Source organism: Cucurbita pepo, chromosome 12 (assembly GCF_057944985.1).
Source record: "Cucurbita pepo subsp. pepo isolate OVF chromosome 12, ASM5794498v1, whole genome shotgun sequence".
In the NCBI taxonomy this organism is placed as follows: Eukaryota; Viridiplantae; Streptophyta; class Magnoliopsida; order Cucurbitales; family Cucurbitaceae; genus Cucurbita; species Cucurbita pepo.
In genome coordinates, this window is record NC_141809.1 from 9,383,527 (window position 1) to 9,401,016 (window position 17,490).

At 37.9% G+C, this 17,490-nt stretch overlaps 1 protein-coding gene across 1 annotated transcript; it reads left to right on the forward strand.

The window, feature by feature from the left end:
- Nucleotides 1-12,199: 12,199 nt before the first annotated feature.
- Nucleotides 12,200-16,620, forward strand: LOC111807051 (exopolygalacturonase-like). Its single transcript, XM_087129421.1, has 6 exons — nt 12,200-12,533; nt 15,041-15,129; nt 15,215-15,320; nt 15,429-15,514; nt 15,830-16,288; nt 16,375-16,620. The coding sequence occupies exons 1-6, from the start codon at nt 12,200-12,202 to the stop codon at nt 16,618-16,620; spliced, it is 1,320 nt and encodes a 439-aa protein (XP_086985547.1).
- Nucleotides 16,621-17,490: the final 870 nt, after the last annotated feature.

Here is a 17,490-nt window from a genome sequence, read left to right on the forward strand (position 1 = left end):
AGTTGACACGCTGATCATTCCTCTGAGGGCAATCTACTGCAAAGTGTCTGTTCCTGCTCTGCATTCCCCCGTGTGAGGATGCCGACAGTTAGGACAAAAGGTCATGTTCCGTACCGGGGCCCTTCTTCATTTAATAGTGCGGCCACGAGGCGGTCTACCAATTCTGGGGTGGCTAGGGTATGTCACCCTTCCTTGGGCACGCAGTGTGGGATGGTTGAGCTATTCCCATCTACAGCTTTTCGGTGCGGGGCGAGTCGAGCAGGGTCGCCACTTGAAGGGCTTTCCTATAGACGAAGGATGACTTGAATGCCACATTCCCCCTTAGTTCTTCCCTCAGGCTAGCGATAAATTGTTCGCCCTTCAACTCCCAGAACTAACATAGGCTGGAGAAAACCTCACCAATCTATTGAACTCCAAGTCATATTCCTCCACTGATCTGTCTCCCTGTTTCAGTGCGAGGAATGCTACATGCATTTTCACTCTGGTAGTGATTTGGTAGTATTTTTGGAGGTATGCATCTTTAAACTGACACCATGTAATAAACTCTCCTTGTGGTATAATGGTCTTCTGAGCACCCTTCCACTAGAAGTGCGCCTCTCCTTTCAGCATATACGTCCCACAATGGACTTCATACTTTGGCAGGTAGTTCATAAAATGGAAGGCCGTTTCTATGGCCTCTAGCCAGTTCTCGGCGGCAATGGGATCCACCTTGCCTCCGTCAAAGGAAGGTGGTTTATGCCTATGGAAATCTCTTAAGTAGCGAGACTCCACAATCATAGTCCATGAATCCTTGCCCCCTTGCCCTGTTGACTGATTAGACATCATGGTTTGTATCATCTGGTTCGTCAGAGCCTGGTTTTCTATCGATGTCATCATGAACGTCTGAAACATCTCAGCTGTGGGCATGGCTAATGGCTGGTTTAGCGGGACTGCTGTACACGGGGTTGGACCCGATGGGACCTCCTCGGAGAAGGGAGCAGTAGGGGGCGTATCAAGCAGCCTTCGGGCCTTGGCCTTCCTTCGACGTCTTTTTGTTCTTGATGGCTGTGGTACTGTCCCCTTGCTCGTTTGGGGCATATCCCCAACCTCCTCCTGAAATTCAGGTTGTTCCTCTTCAGGTGTTGGAACTGAGGTGTCCTCAACTTCCTCTCGTCTTCCCCTTCTGGGTCCGGGCCCAACATATGGTTCTCGTCTCTTTTGTGCCATTATCAACCACAATAGAAAAAAGAACTATGGTTACAACTCATTCTTAACACATCTCCTAGGTAATGTACGATTATAATGCCATAGTCGGTCAGGGTATACTCTATAAATACTAGATTAACCTTTGTCTCTATGTTTCCGTCGCGTGAGAACGTCTGGTCATGAGCAGCATGTGTTTGACGAGCGAAGTCACAGAGGACACGACTCTCTATCCTAAATGTCTACAGGACCTATAACCTGGTTGCTTTGATACCAAATTTGTCACGACTCAGTATTTTACTATGGATCGTGGCTAACGACAAGACACAAATGCACAAAATGCTTTAAATATGAAATAGAGAAAAATTTTAAATTCCAAAAAAGTTTTCCAACGACAAACAAACTGAACACATGACAGTTTGAAAATAAATTTCGAAAGAATGCAAATACAAAATAAAGACTGGACTGACGCCCCGGGACAACCCGTTCCTTTGTGACAATCCCCGTCTCCATCACGCCCGACCTTGACCGACGCCTCGCGCTCTTGAAAAAAACAAAAAGAAAACATAGCAATGATGAGTATAAAAATTATACTCAGTAAGCCACCTACTTGTAGGCTCTCTTCGCATCTTAATTTAACAGATTCCCACAGTTTCCTCATTTGGTTCTAGGACATCTGGTAATCTTAGTCCCTTGGGCTTGCCCCTTGGGTTTCACCGGTTCATCGTCCTTTCATTAAACGCCTAGAGGTTCCTTACGCCAAGCTAATATGGTCGGTATCTCTCTATGAGGTGCTACCCAACCCGTTCCCATGTAGCTAATGGGTTGTACGATGTGGGGACACATTTTCCATGCGAAATGTCTAAGAGGAGTAAGGACTGATCAGGGACCCTTGGTCCTCCCACGAAGCTATAGATACCGTTCTCATGCTAGCAATCTATGAACACTCCGAGGTACCTTCTTGCCGTGGTAAATCGCTAAGTTTCTAGGGGAAAATTAAGTTTGGCTAGAGAAACATATCGCTCCTAACAGTAATTCTCTAAGCTTATCATAGAAATGGGCCCTAGCAATTAACAAAGTGTGCATGCAATCGTCTTCTAACACCATGCTATATAGTTCATGCAAACTAGGCATACCGGCTCATCGGGGCGATGACCTCCATCAAGCACCCAGAGCACGAAATTCGCACTCAATGGGGCGAATTCGTCCATCAAGCACCTGGAACACGGAATACACAATTCAAACATAAATTAAATGCATGCATACATACAGCGGAAGCTTAAAGAATACAGCAACACTCACGTAATTCACCCAATACAATCATAACACTTAATCTGACCAAAAATTTACATGGAGAGCTAATCTGAAGCAAAACTACTAACATGCATGCAATCAAAGCGAATCCTACAAGTATTTCTTCCTAAATACCGGGTGGTGACTTACCTGGTTGATGCGTTCCCTTTTTTGCTAGCGTTTCTTTGCTTGTGAGGTGTCCAAAAATACTAATTTCTTTAAATTAGGTCCCTATTCACGTAAAAACAGTATTAGAACTGGAACCGGGACAAAAATCGGGCTAACAGAGAGCAACCGGGCCAAAACGGCCGGTCCACGCGTGCACACACGTCAACAGTGCGCTGGAAGTGCGAGGTCACGTGCGTGGAAAAGCGCTAGTCGCAAGCCGCACGTGCGCCAGCCTCTACGTAGTCGTGGGTTGGCCGTTCGGTTCGGCTTGGCTCAGCTCGCATTTGCGGTTTAGCCAGGCTTTACAGGCGACACGTGTCGTCGCCTCGCTGAAGCTGCGTTGCTCCAGCCGACGGTCGATGCGTGTCCGGCGCCTGTCGCTGCTCTTTGACGCTCGCCGGCCGTCCTTTTTTTTTGTTTTTTCTTCTTTCTTCTCTGTCTTCCGAAATCTGTAATACAATCGCCTTTCCGATTTTCATATCTTTCGATCTATAGACCAGACCGATATGATTTCTTTGGCAAAATTCTAGATCGTGTTACAGGCTACGGCCTAGTATTTTTTTTGTAATTTTTGCTTGACTACCGGACGAGTTAAGAACGTCGGAAGTTTGCTCACCGTTCTCAAACTATTCTCGGATCTCTGCCTTCGGGTTGTGGTCTCGACCAAACTTCATCATAGACCGTGCGTGAGTTGTTCCTAGTTGAATATTTTAGCATTTTAGGATTGATTCATGTAGAGAAAACTCAGATCTGAGAAATGTCGTTCAGAAACCTTACCTCGTGAAATGTTCTTGGGTCTTGACAGAGCGTCGGCCTCGCTAACCTCTCAATCCTTGTACAAGTCTTGTCTAAAGATGGATCCGAGGTGTGGGGTTAAGACTGTGTCGCTTGGAACGCATGAAGCCTTGGACACGGGATGTTAGGTTCATGTTTGATACCATAAATCTTGGGGGCAGTGTGTTGGAGAAAGAACCAATAATCGAACAAGAACTTAGAAAGTGCCAAGGACAAGAGAAAGATCATGGACTAGAATATGGATCAAGAACCATAGTACTAAAGCCCTTAAAAGATAATCAAGGTTTTAGAATCCAAGGACCAAAATCGTCAGGAAATATCATGATAAGAACTTATTAAGATATAATATTGGGAGAATATATTATAATAATTTGTTATGGAATATGTCTTAGATATTCGTAATCAGTTAATATTATTTTCTTTATGATTTGATTAGTAGTATATTTTATTTTAGTCTCAAGATTTAGTTGGTTTATATTTTTTTTTCTTATTTTTAGGTATTAGTCGGTAGCTTGTATCCTATTTAAACTTTGTGAATATTAATGATGATTGCACTTTCGATCCCAATTCTATTTCTCATTCTTAACATTGTATCAAAGCACCGATCTTGGTGTTCTTAAATATCATTATTTTCTTTATGGCAGAATCAGTTCAAATCTAGCTTTAAAATTTCGGATGTTGAAATAACACATCCTTATTATAATCATCACTCTGATCAGCCAGGATATTCACTTGTTCCAATCAAATTAAATGGAACAAATTACCAATCCTAGTGTAAATCAGTTATGCATGCTCTTTTTGCCAAAAAGAAAATTGGCTTCATTGATGGCACTATTGAAGAACCGTCTCAAGATGCAAATTCAACCAAATTTGAACTCTAGAATCAGTGCAACAGTATGATAAAATCTTGGTTAACTCATTCATTTGAAGTAGATATCGCTGATGGAATTATTCACGCAAAGACAGCTCATCAAGTGTGGGTTGATCTTCACCATCAATTCTCACAATAAAATGCTCTAGCAATTTTTCAGATACAAAAGTCGATGGCAATGATGTCACAGGGAACCATGGCACTCTCAGCATATTTCACCAAGGTCAAAGCACTCTAGGATGAATTGTAAGCGTACCGCATGTTGAACACAACTCTCTGTGGGAAACACTCGCACTCTTTATTAAGACCAATCGAGAAGAGAATACAAAACACTTTGTAGAATACTAATACTTTATAATGCTTGGGATTTCTTGGGATGAAAATCTAGGTAGGGTCGAGGGGTATTTGTACTATACCCTACGCAATCTTGACCTAACAAATGTAAATCTTTTTCCTAAAATATCTAGTATCTTTCCTAAAATCTCTACTAAAATAAATATACAACGGGCTTGTACAATTATGGGGCTAGACTCTATTGGGCCAGTGATGATATTTTAACACTCCCCCTCAACACTAGTCCTCAATCGCAGTACCATGTTAAGCTGACAGAGAAAACTCTCATGTTTGCCCGCATTCGGCTCTTTTGTAAACAAGTCTGCCACTTGGTCATCTGTCTTGATCTGCTACATCTCGATTTCTTCCTTTAGGACCTTCTCTCTAATGAAATGGTACTGCACCTCCACATGCTTTGATCTAGCAATTTTCTGCTAGGCGAATCGCAGATTGGTTGTCGCAATGAAGTGATATTGGATACTCAATTTTTTGGTGCAAATCTTCTATCAAGAGTTTCAGCCATGTACTTTCCTGAACTGCTCCAGTCGCTGCTGTACACTTTGCTTCTATAGTTGACAATGATACTGTTGGTTGTCTCTTGCTACACCAAGAAATTGTTCTCGAACCAAACTTGAACACATACCTAGTGGTTGACCTCCGAGTATCGTGGTCTCATGCATAGTCAGCATCCCATTATCCAACTAGCTTGCAGTCTTTGTTTCTTTTGTACAAAAAGACCATGGTCGATTGTACCTTTGACATATCTCAAGATCCGTCAAGCTACATCCAATTGAGGCTTCTTTGGACTTTGCATGTACCGACTCATATCCCCAACTGCAGAAGAAATATCAGGCCGAGTTAAAGATAGGTAGAGTGCTTTTTAAGCACTCTACATAGGACACCATTTTAACTGCTGTTTATCTTATAAATAGAACACCATCACCATTGTTATCTAACAAGACACCCTTTGAAGCACTCTACAAAGAACCACCTACATTTCACCATCTTAAAAGTTTTTGGTTGTAAGTGTTATGCAACTGTAGTACACACCCCAAGCAAAAATTTGAACCTCGAGCAATTCCTTGTGTTTTTTGTAGGATATCCTTGTGGTCACAAAGGTTACAAGTTGTATGACATGCAATCTAAATTTTTTTTAATTAGTCGTGATGTTAAATTTTGTGACGATGATTTTTCTTTTTCATCAACTTCACAAACTTTGACATTAGCTCCTTCAACTCCCATTTTACCACTTCATGATTCATCATACTCAAACATCCATTCTAGTCCTTTCTATTCCTTCACCTACTACTTCGTCGTCTCCTCCACCTTCTATTCCTTCTCCAGATTCACCCACTAATTCTAATCTTATCCCACCTGATACATCAGTTCCACTCCGACGTTTTACTCGTACAAAACAGCCTCCAGCTTGTTATAATGATAATGAGATGTCTTCTGGAGCCAATCATTTAACCTCTAGCTCATGTCCCAACACTGGCACCAGGTATCCCCTTCATGATTACTTTTCATTCTATCGTTTTTCTCCTACTCAACGTGCTGTTCTAGCTCTTATTACAGACCAAACAGAACCTAAAACCTATGATGAGGCAGTTGGCGACCCATTATGGTAGCAAGCTATGAATGATGAAATTACAGCCTTGGAACGTAATCATACTCGGTCTCAAAGAAATTCAACATCTCAAGACTAGTTTACTCAAGAAGTTCCTTATTAAAGATTTAGGGAATTTGAAATATTTTCTAGGCATTGAATTTTCTAGGTCTAGAAAAGAAATTTTTATCTCCCAAAGGAAGTATGCTCTAGACATTTTTTAAGACACAGGTCTTACAGGAGCACGTCCAGAAAGATTTCCTATGGAGCAAAATTTGAATCTTTCTTTAACAAAAGGGGAGAAGTTGAATGATCCAAGTAAATACAGATGGTTGATTGGCAGATTAATATATTTATCAGTTGCTAGGCCTGACATAGTGTATTCAGTTCGTATGCTTAGTCAATTTCTGCATGAACCAAGAAAACCACATTGGGAAGCAGCTCTTCGAGTTCTGAGATACATCAAAGGTACTCCTGGTCAAGAACTTGTACTACCATCTGAAAACAACTTAAGATTACAAGCATATTGCGATTCAGACTGGGGCGGTTGTCGAACTTCCAGACGATCAATTTCTTGGTTCTGCATTTTCCTTGGAAATTCAATTATTCCTTGGAAGTCTAAAAAACAAACCAATGTGTCCAAATCATCAGCAGTAGTCAAGTATCGAGCGATTGCAAATACTTGTTTAGAGTTAACATGGTTAAGATACATTCTTCAAGACTTAAAAGTTCCACTCTCCGAACCAGCATTATTGTATTGTGATAATCAAGCAGCATTACACATAGCAGGCAATCCAATTTTTCATGAACGTACGAAACACATAGAAATAGATTGTCATATAGTTCGAGAAAAATTACAAGCTGGAATCATCAAACCATGTTATGTTTCGACTAAAATACAATTTGTAGATATTTTCACTAAAACTTTGGGAGGACGTCAGTTCGATTTTTTGAAAGACAAGTTCGGTGTGATTGACAGACACTCTCCAACTTGAGGGGAAGTATTAAGAAATAATATTTGGATAATATATTATAATAATGAGTGTTGGAATATATCTTATATATTCTTAATCAGTTAATATTTTTTTCCTGATTACTAGTATATTTTATTTGATTCTCAAGATTTAGTTAGTTTATATTTTCCCTTAATTGTAGGTATTAATTGATAGCTTGTATCCTATTTAAACATTGTGAATATTAATGAAGATTGCGATCCCAATTCTATTTCTCATTCTTAACATAACTCCAAGTCAGAAACAGAACAAAGGGGCCTAAGTACTTACAGAAGAAACAAGAACAAGAAAAGAAAGAGTTTGGTATCCTAGCATATCAAGGACACGATTGAGAGCCTACAAGTAGGCTACTTGCTGAGTCTTGTACTCCTTCCTTATTTTGCATTTTTTTTTCAGGTAATAAGGAGTTTGTCGAGGGTGGGAGCGGACTCTGGAGAAGCTGTCATAGACAAGCCTCACCCGTCTTCTTCAACCCATTTGTTTAGAAATATTTTTTGTTAATTCCTTATTTTGTGTTTTAACTATTGTGTTGTGTCTTAATTACTCATGTATGAACACTATTTTGTTTTAAGTAATGTTATGTTTTAAATATTGTTTGTTTATTTCGAGAAAGTTTACTCACCTTTTTGGAGTATCGAGTTAGCCCGGTCCTTACATATGATGTCCAGATGAAAGCCTCGTTGGGCTAGGTCATGAAACACTATGAAAATTAGACTAGGTGAAGTACCCGAACGACCATAACATAAAATTAATTTCCATATTATAGTTTTACTTTTTTAATTCTAAATTTTAAAGAGCAATAACAAAGAATCAGTTTCAATCACATATTTTTCGATTTAAAAAATAACAATTATGCATCACGATTCTATTTTTATTATAAACAATTTAACAACAGTAAAAAAAAGAATTAATTAATAATAACTAATCCATTCCCTCCCCCAAACTCTCACGTAACTACTGCCCTAAAATACTCAACCAGCTCCTTCTCACAAAACCATATGTTACAAAAAGAATAAAAGAAAGAAAGAATTAGAAATACAAACAAATGGGTTAGTTTATTTATTTATTTTTAGGTTATTACCGATCAACTGTTATCTTCCATTACACTCTTTTTCAACTATAGAGTGAAACAAATCAAGCACAAATGTGTTCAAACCCATCTCTTTTTCTCTCCCGTTTCAACCATATGAGTTTATTTTCAACATTTGCACTCTCTCTTAATTTCATTGTTATTTGCTAACCAAGTGACTACCATCTAAGGATCATTCATCCAAAACCCAAATAATATTGTCAAGATGACAAATGCTCTAAAATCTAAAAATGAGCTCACTGTTCACTACAAATCAGGCAATGATGACTTGGGAGTCCACAAGTTGACACCTTGGGCCAGCTACGACTTCAGTTTTCGTCCAAATTTATGGGGCACGACATTGTTTTATTGTTCCTTCCAATGGCCTAGCTCGTTTCATTACTTCAATGTCTATATAGATAAGAGAGATAGAGATAATTGTGAAAGTATTCTATGTTCGTGGCATATGAGTGAGGAAAATGTCTGTATGTTCAACTATAAAACTGATAATTATGATATTTGCTACAACTGGTCAAGCAAAAAATCCATGTATCCTTAAATTTGAAAGTCTTATTTTAATATTGAAATAAATAAATATTTTTGATATGTTGTTTATGTGGGGATATATATATATAAATTTTTTTAAAGCTTGACATGATTAGTACGAGTGAAATATAAATGATGTTAATTACCTATCGACATAAATTTTAATATGAAAATTTGTTAACTTATTTTGGTCATGATTGATAATCAAAACAACTATATCAGATGGGACATTATATTAGAAGGATTTCGAGGTAGGGTAAAGGTGAAGTAGAGCCTTAGGCTGGGACTAGAGTAGAGGCAAGTCGGTTAGAGTTGTTACATGTATGATTGAACAAAGTTTAGTTTCTATATAAGTCATGTTCGGTTTGTGACGAACCTTGTCTAAAGTCTAATGAAGCTATAAAGTCAGGCAAAAAAAAAAAAGATTTTTTATGAGTGTGTCAAAATCGTGACGTTGTATGGTTGAAAATGTACGACTGTGACAGTATTCGAAAATGCTAACACAATGTACAGGGAGGTCCATCGAATGAAGTGCAATAGAGGTGATGACAGCCTTAAAGATATCCACACCAAGTGAAACTTCAAGCTCTAGAGGTAGAGGACAAAGAAGAGGTAGAGGTCGTGGGAGAGGCAGTCGAGAAAGAAGTGGAGATGTTGGCAGGTCAGCAGATCTAGTCAGAAACGATTATGACAACAAAGACAAGAGACACTTTGACAAGTCTAAGGTGGAATGCTACAGATGTGGACGCCTTGGACATTACAAAAATGAATGCTATACCAGGCTCCAAAAGGAGAAAAGAGATCAATCCAATTTTGTGGAGAGAAGAGAAGAAGAAACATTATTAATGTCATTCCATGCTATGAAGGTTACAGATCAAGGTGTATGGGTCGTAGACTCTGGATGCAGAAATCATATGACAGGTTGTAAGGAATTCTTCTCAACTCTGGATGAAAATTTTCATACTACGGTTTCTCTTGGCAACAATTCAACTGTTCAAGTGATGGGGAAAGGAACCGTAGATATCAAGACTAGAAATTGCTTTGTAGAGTCTATTTCTAATGTATTCTACATTCCTGATCTGAAGGCCAACTTCATGATGAATCTGAGATTTATGACTCCAAAAGAGGATCGATTGCTAAGATGAAGATGACCACCAACCGTCTATATCCGTTGACGTTAAATATCGTCACCAAAAGTTTGATGGTGAAGAAAGAAGATACCACCTGGCTTTGGCATTTTAGGTATGGTCATCTACACTTCAAAGGATTAAAGACGTTGTCCTCAAAGAAGATGGTAACTGGGTTGCCAGATAGTACTCCACCAACGGAAATTTGCGAGAGCTGTATAGTAGCAAAACATGAAAAAACTCTTTTCCATCCAGAAAATCAAGAAGAGCTCAAGCAATTTTGGAGTTGATTCATTCAGACATATGTGGTCCCATCTCTCCAGCATCAAATGGTAACAAGAAATATTTCATGACCCTCATCGATGATTTTAGTCGAAAAACATGGACTTATTTCTTGCACGCCAAATCAGAAGCCTTTGATTGCTTCAAAAAATTTTGTGCTACTATGAAGACGGAAACTAGAAGAGTCAAGGCTTTAAGAACTAACAGAGGTGGAGAGTTATGCTCGAACGAGTTTATTAAATTTTGTGAAGAGAGGGGCATACGGAGGCAGTTAACAACAGCATATACACCACAACAAAATGGTGTGGCCGAAAGGAAAAACAGGACCATTCTCAACATGGTTCGAAGTTTACTAAATAAAGGAGAAGTCCCGAAGGAATTCTAGCCAGAAGCTGTTGTGTGGTCCGTTCACATTCTCAACCGGAGTCCTAGCTTTTCTGTTAGAGATATGACTCCACAAGAAGCATGGAGCGGAAGAAAACCTACAATAGACCACTTTAGAATCTTTGGGTGCATAGCATATGCACACGTTCCTGATGAGAAAAGGAAGAAACTTGAAGACAAGAGTTTGAAGTGTTTGTTCCTTGGAGTAAGCGAGACCTCTAAGGCGTACAAGCTTTATGATCCTTTGACAAAGAAGGTGGTGGTAAGTCGTGATGTAGTCTTTGACGAAAAGAAGACTTGGACATGAGAAGAAAAGATCACTATGAATCAGCAGATTCCTGTAGATCTTGAAGAAGAACAAACTGAAGCCCCCATTCAGCCTCACTTTGAGCATGGAGAGAGCTCATCACAATCTCAACAAGAAGAACCAATAGAAGAAGATCATGATCATAATCAAAGAAATCCAAGAACAAGAAAGAGACCAAATTGGATGATTGATTATGAGATGGACTATGAATCAAGTGATAGTGGTTATTTTGCATTCTTTATGGATAGTGATCCAATTGTCTATGAAGAAGCGGTAAAGGAGAAGAAATGGAAGGAAGCTATGGACAGTGAAATCAAATCCATAGAGAAGAACAAGACTTGGGAGCTCACTGATCTTCCTAGAGGACAGAAAACAATCAGAGTAAAATGGGTTTTCAAAACCAAGTTGAATGAAAACGGTGAGGTGGATAAGTACAAGGTGCGACTCGTTGCAAAAGGATACAAGCAAAAGTATGGAATTGATTACAAGGAGGTATTTGCACCTGTGGCACGTCAAGATACTATCAGACTCATAATTTCTATTACAACACAGAAATCTTGGCCTATTTATCAACTTGATGTGAAATCGGCCTTCTTACATGGAGAGCTTCAAGAAGAGGTATATGTGGAGCAACTAGAAGGTTTTGTTCAAAAAGGCAAAGAGGAAAAAGTATACAAGTTGAAGAAAGCTTTGTACGGTTTGAAGCAAGCTCCGAGGGCATGGTACAGTCGCATTGATTCTCATTTTGAAAAGATAAGATTCACTAAATGCCCGTATGAACATACGTTGTATGTGAAAACTGAAAAGAGAGGTAACATTATCATTATTTGCTTATATGTTGATGATTTAATATTTACGGGCAATAATGAAGAAATGTTTGAATCTTTTAAGAAGAGCACGATGAAGGAATTTAAAATGACAGATCTTGGCTTGATGAGATATTTTCTTGGAGTAGAAGTTACTCAAACTCCCGCAGGTAACTTTATCTGTCAGAAGAAATATGCTCAAGAATTACTTGAAAGATTTAAATTGGATGAGCGCACATTTGGAACTCCATCAGAATTGGGTTTAAAGTTGCACAAGGATATTGACGGGCAAGAGGTTGATAATAGGTACTTCACACAAATTGTGGGAAGTTTGATGTACCTAACTTCAACAAGACCAGACATCACGTATGCTAAGTCGTTACATGGAGCATCCAACGGAGCATGATAAGTCGTTACATGAAGCATCCAACGAAAAAACATCTCAATGCAGCAAGAAGGATACTTCGTTATGTGAGAGGAACCTTTGATTTGGGGGTATTCTACAAGAAAGGAGATGATCCGAAGATGGTTGACTATACAGATAGCGACTATGCAGGTGATATAGACGATCGTAAAAGTACTTCAGGAAGTATTTTCATGATGAGTTCAGGAGCTATTTGCTGGTCTTCAAAGAAGCAACCTATTGTAACACTCTCAACTACAGAAGCAGAATTTGTGGCAGCAGCAACATGCTCGTGTCAAGCAATTTGGTTAAGAAAAATGCTTGAAATTCTTAATCAAAAGCAACAAGGTACGACGGTTATATATTGTGATAATATGTCAACTATTAAGTTGTCTAAAAATCCTGTGTTGCATGGAAGGAGCAAGCACATAGATGTTCGATTTTATTTCTTGCGTGATTTGTGTAAAGAAGGCATTATTGAACTCAACTTTTGCCGAAGTGATGAACAAATCGCAGACCTATTCACAAAGCCCTTGAAACAACTATTGTTCGAGAAGCTTAGAAGAAAGATAGGGATGTGCAGAATCTAAGATGTATATCAAGAAGATGAAGTGAAGTCCTAAACTGATTTCTGCAGAATTCAGTTTAAGGGAGGCTGTTGAAGCTAATAATAGAAGTTTGAATTAGTTACTACGGAAGAGAAGGAGGAGGTGAATTCAATTTCATCCACAAAAATCCCAACCAACTTCCCCGTATAAAAGGATCTCCCTCGCCATCATTCAAATCACTCCTCCTCTCAATCTCACCTCAGTTTTCTATTGTCACCAATAGAATATATATTTAAAAAAATTACCTTGTAAATAGTTTTTTAAAAAAGAATTATTCTAAATAATGATTATAAAATTAAATAAAAATAATATAAATGAAAGGTGGGTTCAATATATTTGATGCCAAAATAATTGATATTTGAATTGAGAACGGGAGGAAGTGTGATGGGTGCATCAATGGCGCTACACAAATGATTAAAATGAGTATAATTTGAACTGATCTTAAGAGACGGAGGTTGATAAAATAGTTGGAGTGAATGGCGACAAAATCAAGAAAGTGGGTCCCAAAATTCCAAGATTTGAAATTTGATGTGATCTCTAGTCTCCACTTCAGCCGTCTATAGCAGAATCATACGTCAAAGTCAAACCCAAACCAATTTCAGATTCCACCACCATGCGTACATTCACATAGATCTACGAGATGCTCTCGTCTGCGTGCTCTTTAGGTCTTATTATATGCTAGTGCCCGCATACGTTGTTGAAAGTCACATAGAGAAAGGAGCCCACATAATATCATAACGTGCATAATATCATAGTCTATGTGCTCGTACTAATCATAACAGGAAAATGTCTCGATGCATGTGACATACAAAATGCACGAAGTCTCGTAGTTTCAAATCATGAAATATACTTAGGGTGCAAATCATACTCTCATTCTTTACTTGACATAACGTTCCTATGAGACATGCATAAGTATATTGGACAAATCTACGTGGCGTGACATGTGGAGGTTCATACATCATACAACATTGGTATCTTAACGCAGTTTCACAACATAACATAATTATATCATAGTATAACTCATATCATAACATAAATCGTTAGATAACATATCACACATCAAACATCCTAACATCGTTAAATATGACATGTACAACATACCACTAGTAGGCAAGACCAAGGGAAAGGGAAAATTGTCAAGATGCTACAACCCTGTTTTTGCGAGTTCGTCTTTGGCCTTGTTCTTGATTCTTATCCTTGGTTCTTGTTTTTGTTCTTGTTCTAGTATTGTTCTTCTTCTCATTCTCGTTTTGTTCCCTCAAACACCCCCTAGGATTTACGGTACAAGACATGAATCTAACAACTTGTGTCTAAGACTTCATGTGTTCCATACGACATAGTTTGAACCTACGTCTAAGGTTTCATGCGTTACAAGCGATGTAGTTTGAACCTGCATCCAAAGCTCCATGTGTTTCTTGTTATACAGTCAGAAACCTACACCCTAGGATTATTATGTTTCAAGCAGTGTAGTATGAAACATGTGCCCAAGGCTTCATGAGCGATGCAGTTTGAAAATCTATGCCCAAAATTTCATACATTTCAAGCGACATAGTCTTATAACCTGTGCTCAAGGATTCATACATTTCAAACGACGTAATCTAAACATGCATCCATGGCTTTTTACATTCAAAGCAATATAGTCTGAAAAACCAACATCCAAGGCTTATTACGTTCCGAGTGATGTAGTCTGAGTCATGATTATGTTGTATTGTGGGACGTCTAGGGGTTCTTGGATTCTAAGTTTGAGGACCTTGGTTCTTCATTCATGGTACGTCAAGTTAGGCTGGGTTGCGTAAATTTTTTGGACCAATCCAAAAAGTTTTGGTTGGTTGGACCCAATCCAACCCATTAATTTTCACAACCCAACCGGGTTGGGTTGTTAAAAAATATTTTATTTATTTTTATTCATCAACAATTTATAATGGTTCGAAATAATCTTAGATAAAAGATATTAAAAGTTCACAAACAAACACAGATCCATGTATGGTCATTAAAAAAATAAATTTTTCATCAACAATAAGTGAGAATTGTAATGTCCTAAACATAGTTCAACATTATCAAAGAATTATGCATTTTCTCAACAATTAGTTACTATAAAAATAAGGAAAACACAAGGATAGAAACAATTAGCTGTCTTTCACTGGTTTTCAAAGAATATACATAAAAAAATAAAAGAAAGCAAAGGCAGCATGAGTACGATCCAATCTTATTTCTTGGCTGCTACAATTTTGATGTTACTATTGTTAGTTCTCACCGTTGATGCTCAATCTAGTGCCGATGTTGTTTTTCCTTTGAAAAGATATAGTAACATAGTGTCTGGCACTGACATCACGAAGGTAAATATACAATATGAACATCAATATTATCACTAGTTGAGTTGAGCAGTTGTTTGCTATAATTTTTGATACTTGTGAAATGTAGGCTTTAGCAAATGCATGGAAGGATGCATGCACGTCGGATCGTTCTAGTGAAATTTTTATTCCGAGAGGGATATTTAAAGTAAAGCAAGGGAATTTTGAAGGACCTTGTAATAACCCAATTGACTTTCATCTTGGAGGAACATTGCAGGCACCAAAAAGTGTTTAGGGAGATAATTGGATCACTTTTGCCCGTGTTGATAGATTGACATTATCAGGTGAAGGAGTTTTTGATGGCCAAGGAAAGGCAGCTTGGAAAAGGAATGATTGCCACAAACGCATAAATTGTGCCCAACTCCCCATTGTAAGTAATATGCCTTAAGCTTTCCTTCTCAATCTCATGCATCTTGTTGTTTTTTAAAGGGACACTTACATGTCTTCTCTAATGTTCTGACATTTATAATTTGGTAAGTGTTCTTCATTTTCCAAGGGATAATCTTTCAAAAAATCAAGTGAAAAGTGACATTTTTTTGAGTTTTCAATTTCATTAGGATCTGTCCAAATTTTTAGCTTCATTATGGAGCCTCACAAAATATTATTTGATTATACATAATGTTTAGAGTTTGAGGTTCAACTTCATCACCAATTTAACCGTTAAGGAAATAACATCACTTGATAGCAAGAACTTCCATATCAACGTCTTCGGCTGCAACACCTCACGTTCCATAATATCAATATAGCTGCACCAGAAAACAATCCCAACACTGATGGAATACACATCGGTCGATCAAAAAAGATCACAATCACAAAGTCCAAAATTGCAACTGGAGATGATTGCATTTCTCTTGGAGATGGAAGCAAACTAATTGAAGTCACCAACGTGACATGCGGGCCAGGACATGGAATAAGTATCAGAAGTCTTGGAAGATACACTAACGAAGAACCTGTTGAAGGTGTCACCATAAAGAACTGCACGTTAGTTAACACCACTAATGGTGTCAGGATCAAAACATGGCCAGCTTCTGCTGCTAGCGCCACCGCTACCAATATGCACTTTTTGGACATTATAATGGTCAATGTTAGCAACCCTATTCTAATAGACCAAGAGTACTGTTCGTGGAATCAGTGCAATCGGCAGGTATTGATCGCATTCTCGAACCTTTGATTCATTTTTTCATTATAACTTCACAAATAATCCATATGTTGTCTCATTTTAATTTTCAGATTCCTTCAAAAATTAAGATTAGTACAGTAAGCTTCAAGAACATTAGAGGAAGTTCTGCAACTCCGCTGGCAATCAAACTTATTTGCAGCCGTCACTTACCATGTGACGATGTAAAAGTAAGCAACATTGACCTTACTTACAATGGAATAAAAGGTCCTATTTCCTCCCAATGCGCGAATGGGAAACCCATCATTTCAGGAAGACAGAACCCCAAGATATTCTCCTCTCCTTATGTTGTCCGATGAATTGTTCATTTCCATAAAACTTCAAAATAATAGACAACCTTAATTAAAAAAGAAGATCACCTCTATCCATTTGACTCTCATTCTTTTGAGTTTCTTTTTTTGTACTTTTCGAAATAAATAAGATGGTCGAATGTTTGGAGGAGACTTTGTGTCGCGAACAACCTAATGTTTTTAGTACCTTGACCTTATACAATAAAATGGTTTCAGTCTTGTTTTTTATTTTAGATTTGGATTGGAAATAAGACACCGTAACTGTAACAACCAATATTAAAAAAAACCTAATCCATTACTCAAAAAAAGAATCTTTAACCAACAAAAATATTTAACTCCTCTTTCTATTAGTTACCCTAAACAAATCATTTACCATTAGAAATCTTTTAATAAGTTAGATCCAATCTCGGAACTATATCTGGGCACAGATCCATCATTATTGTTAAAGAAGAATTGACATTAGAGGTGACTAATCCAGCAAGTCGTGTTCTTAAATCTATCTTTTTCGTCAATGGTTTAATTTCAGTTGCAATTTTTGGATATGACTTGAAAAAAATTAGGTTTTAGATTAGAAAATTAAGTGACAAGTATTAATATGTATTTTAGGAATTTACATTTAATATCGAATTATCGACCTATTTATCCGACCAATTTTACTTTTAGGAAAAAATGTCAATAGTCTTAGAAAAATTAAATATCAAAAGTAGCTAAATGTTCTAGGAGTTTAATGTACAAGAACTCATCAAACTTTTCCGGCGGTAAATAAGGCCAAAAAACAACATAAATCACAAAAGAGAGAAAATAAAAACAAAACTTGCTCTCGATCGATGATGCTATGTTTTGTGTTTTCAAGTCTTAAGATATTTGTTGTTCGTGAGT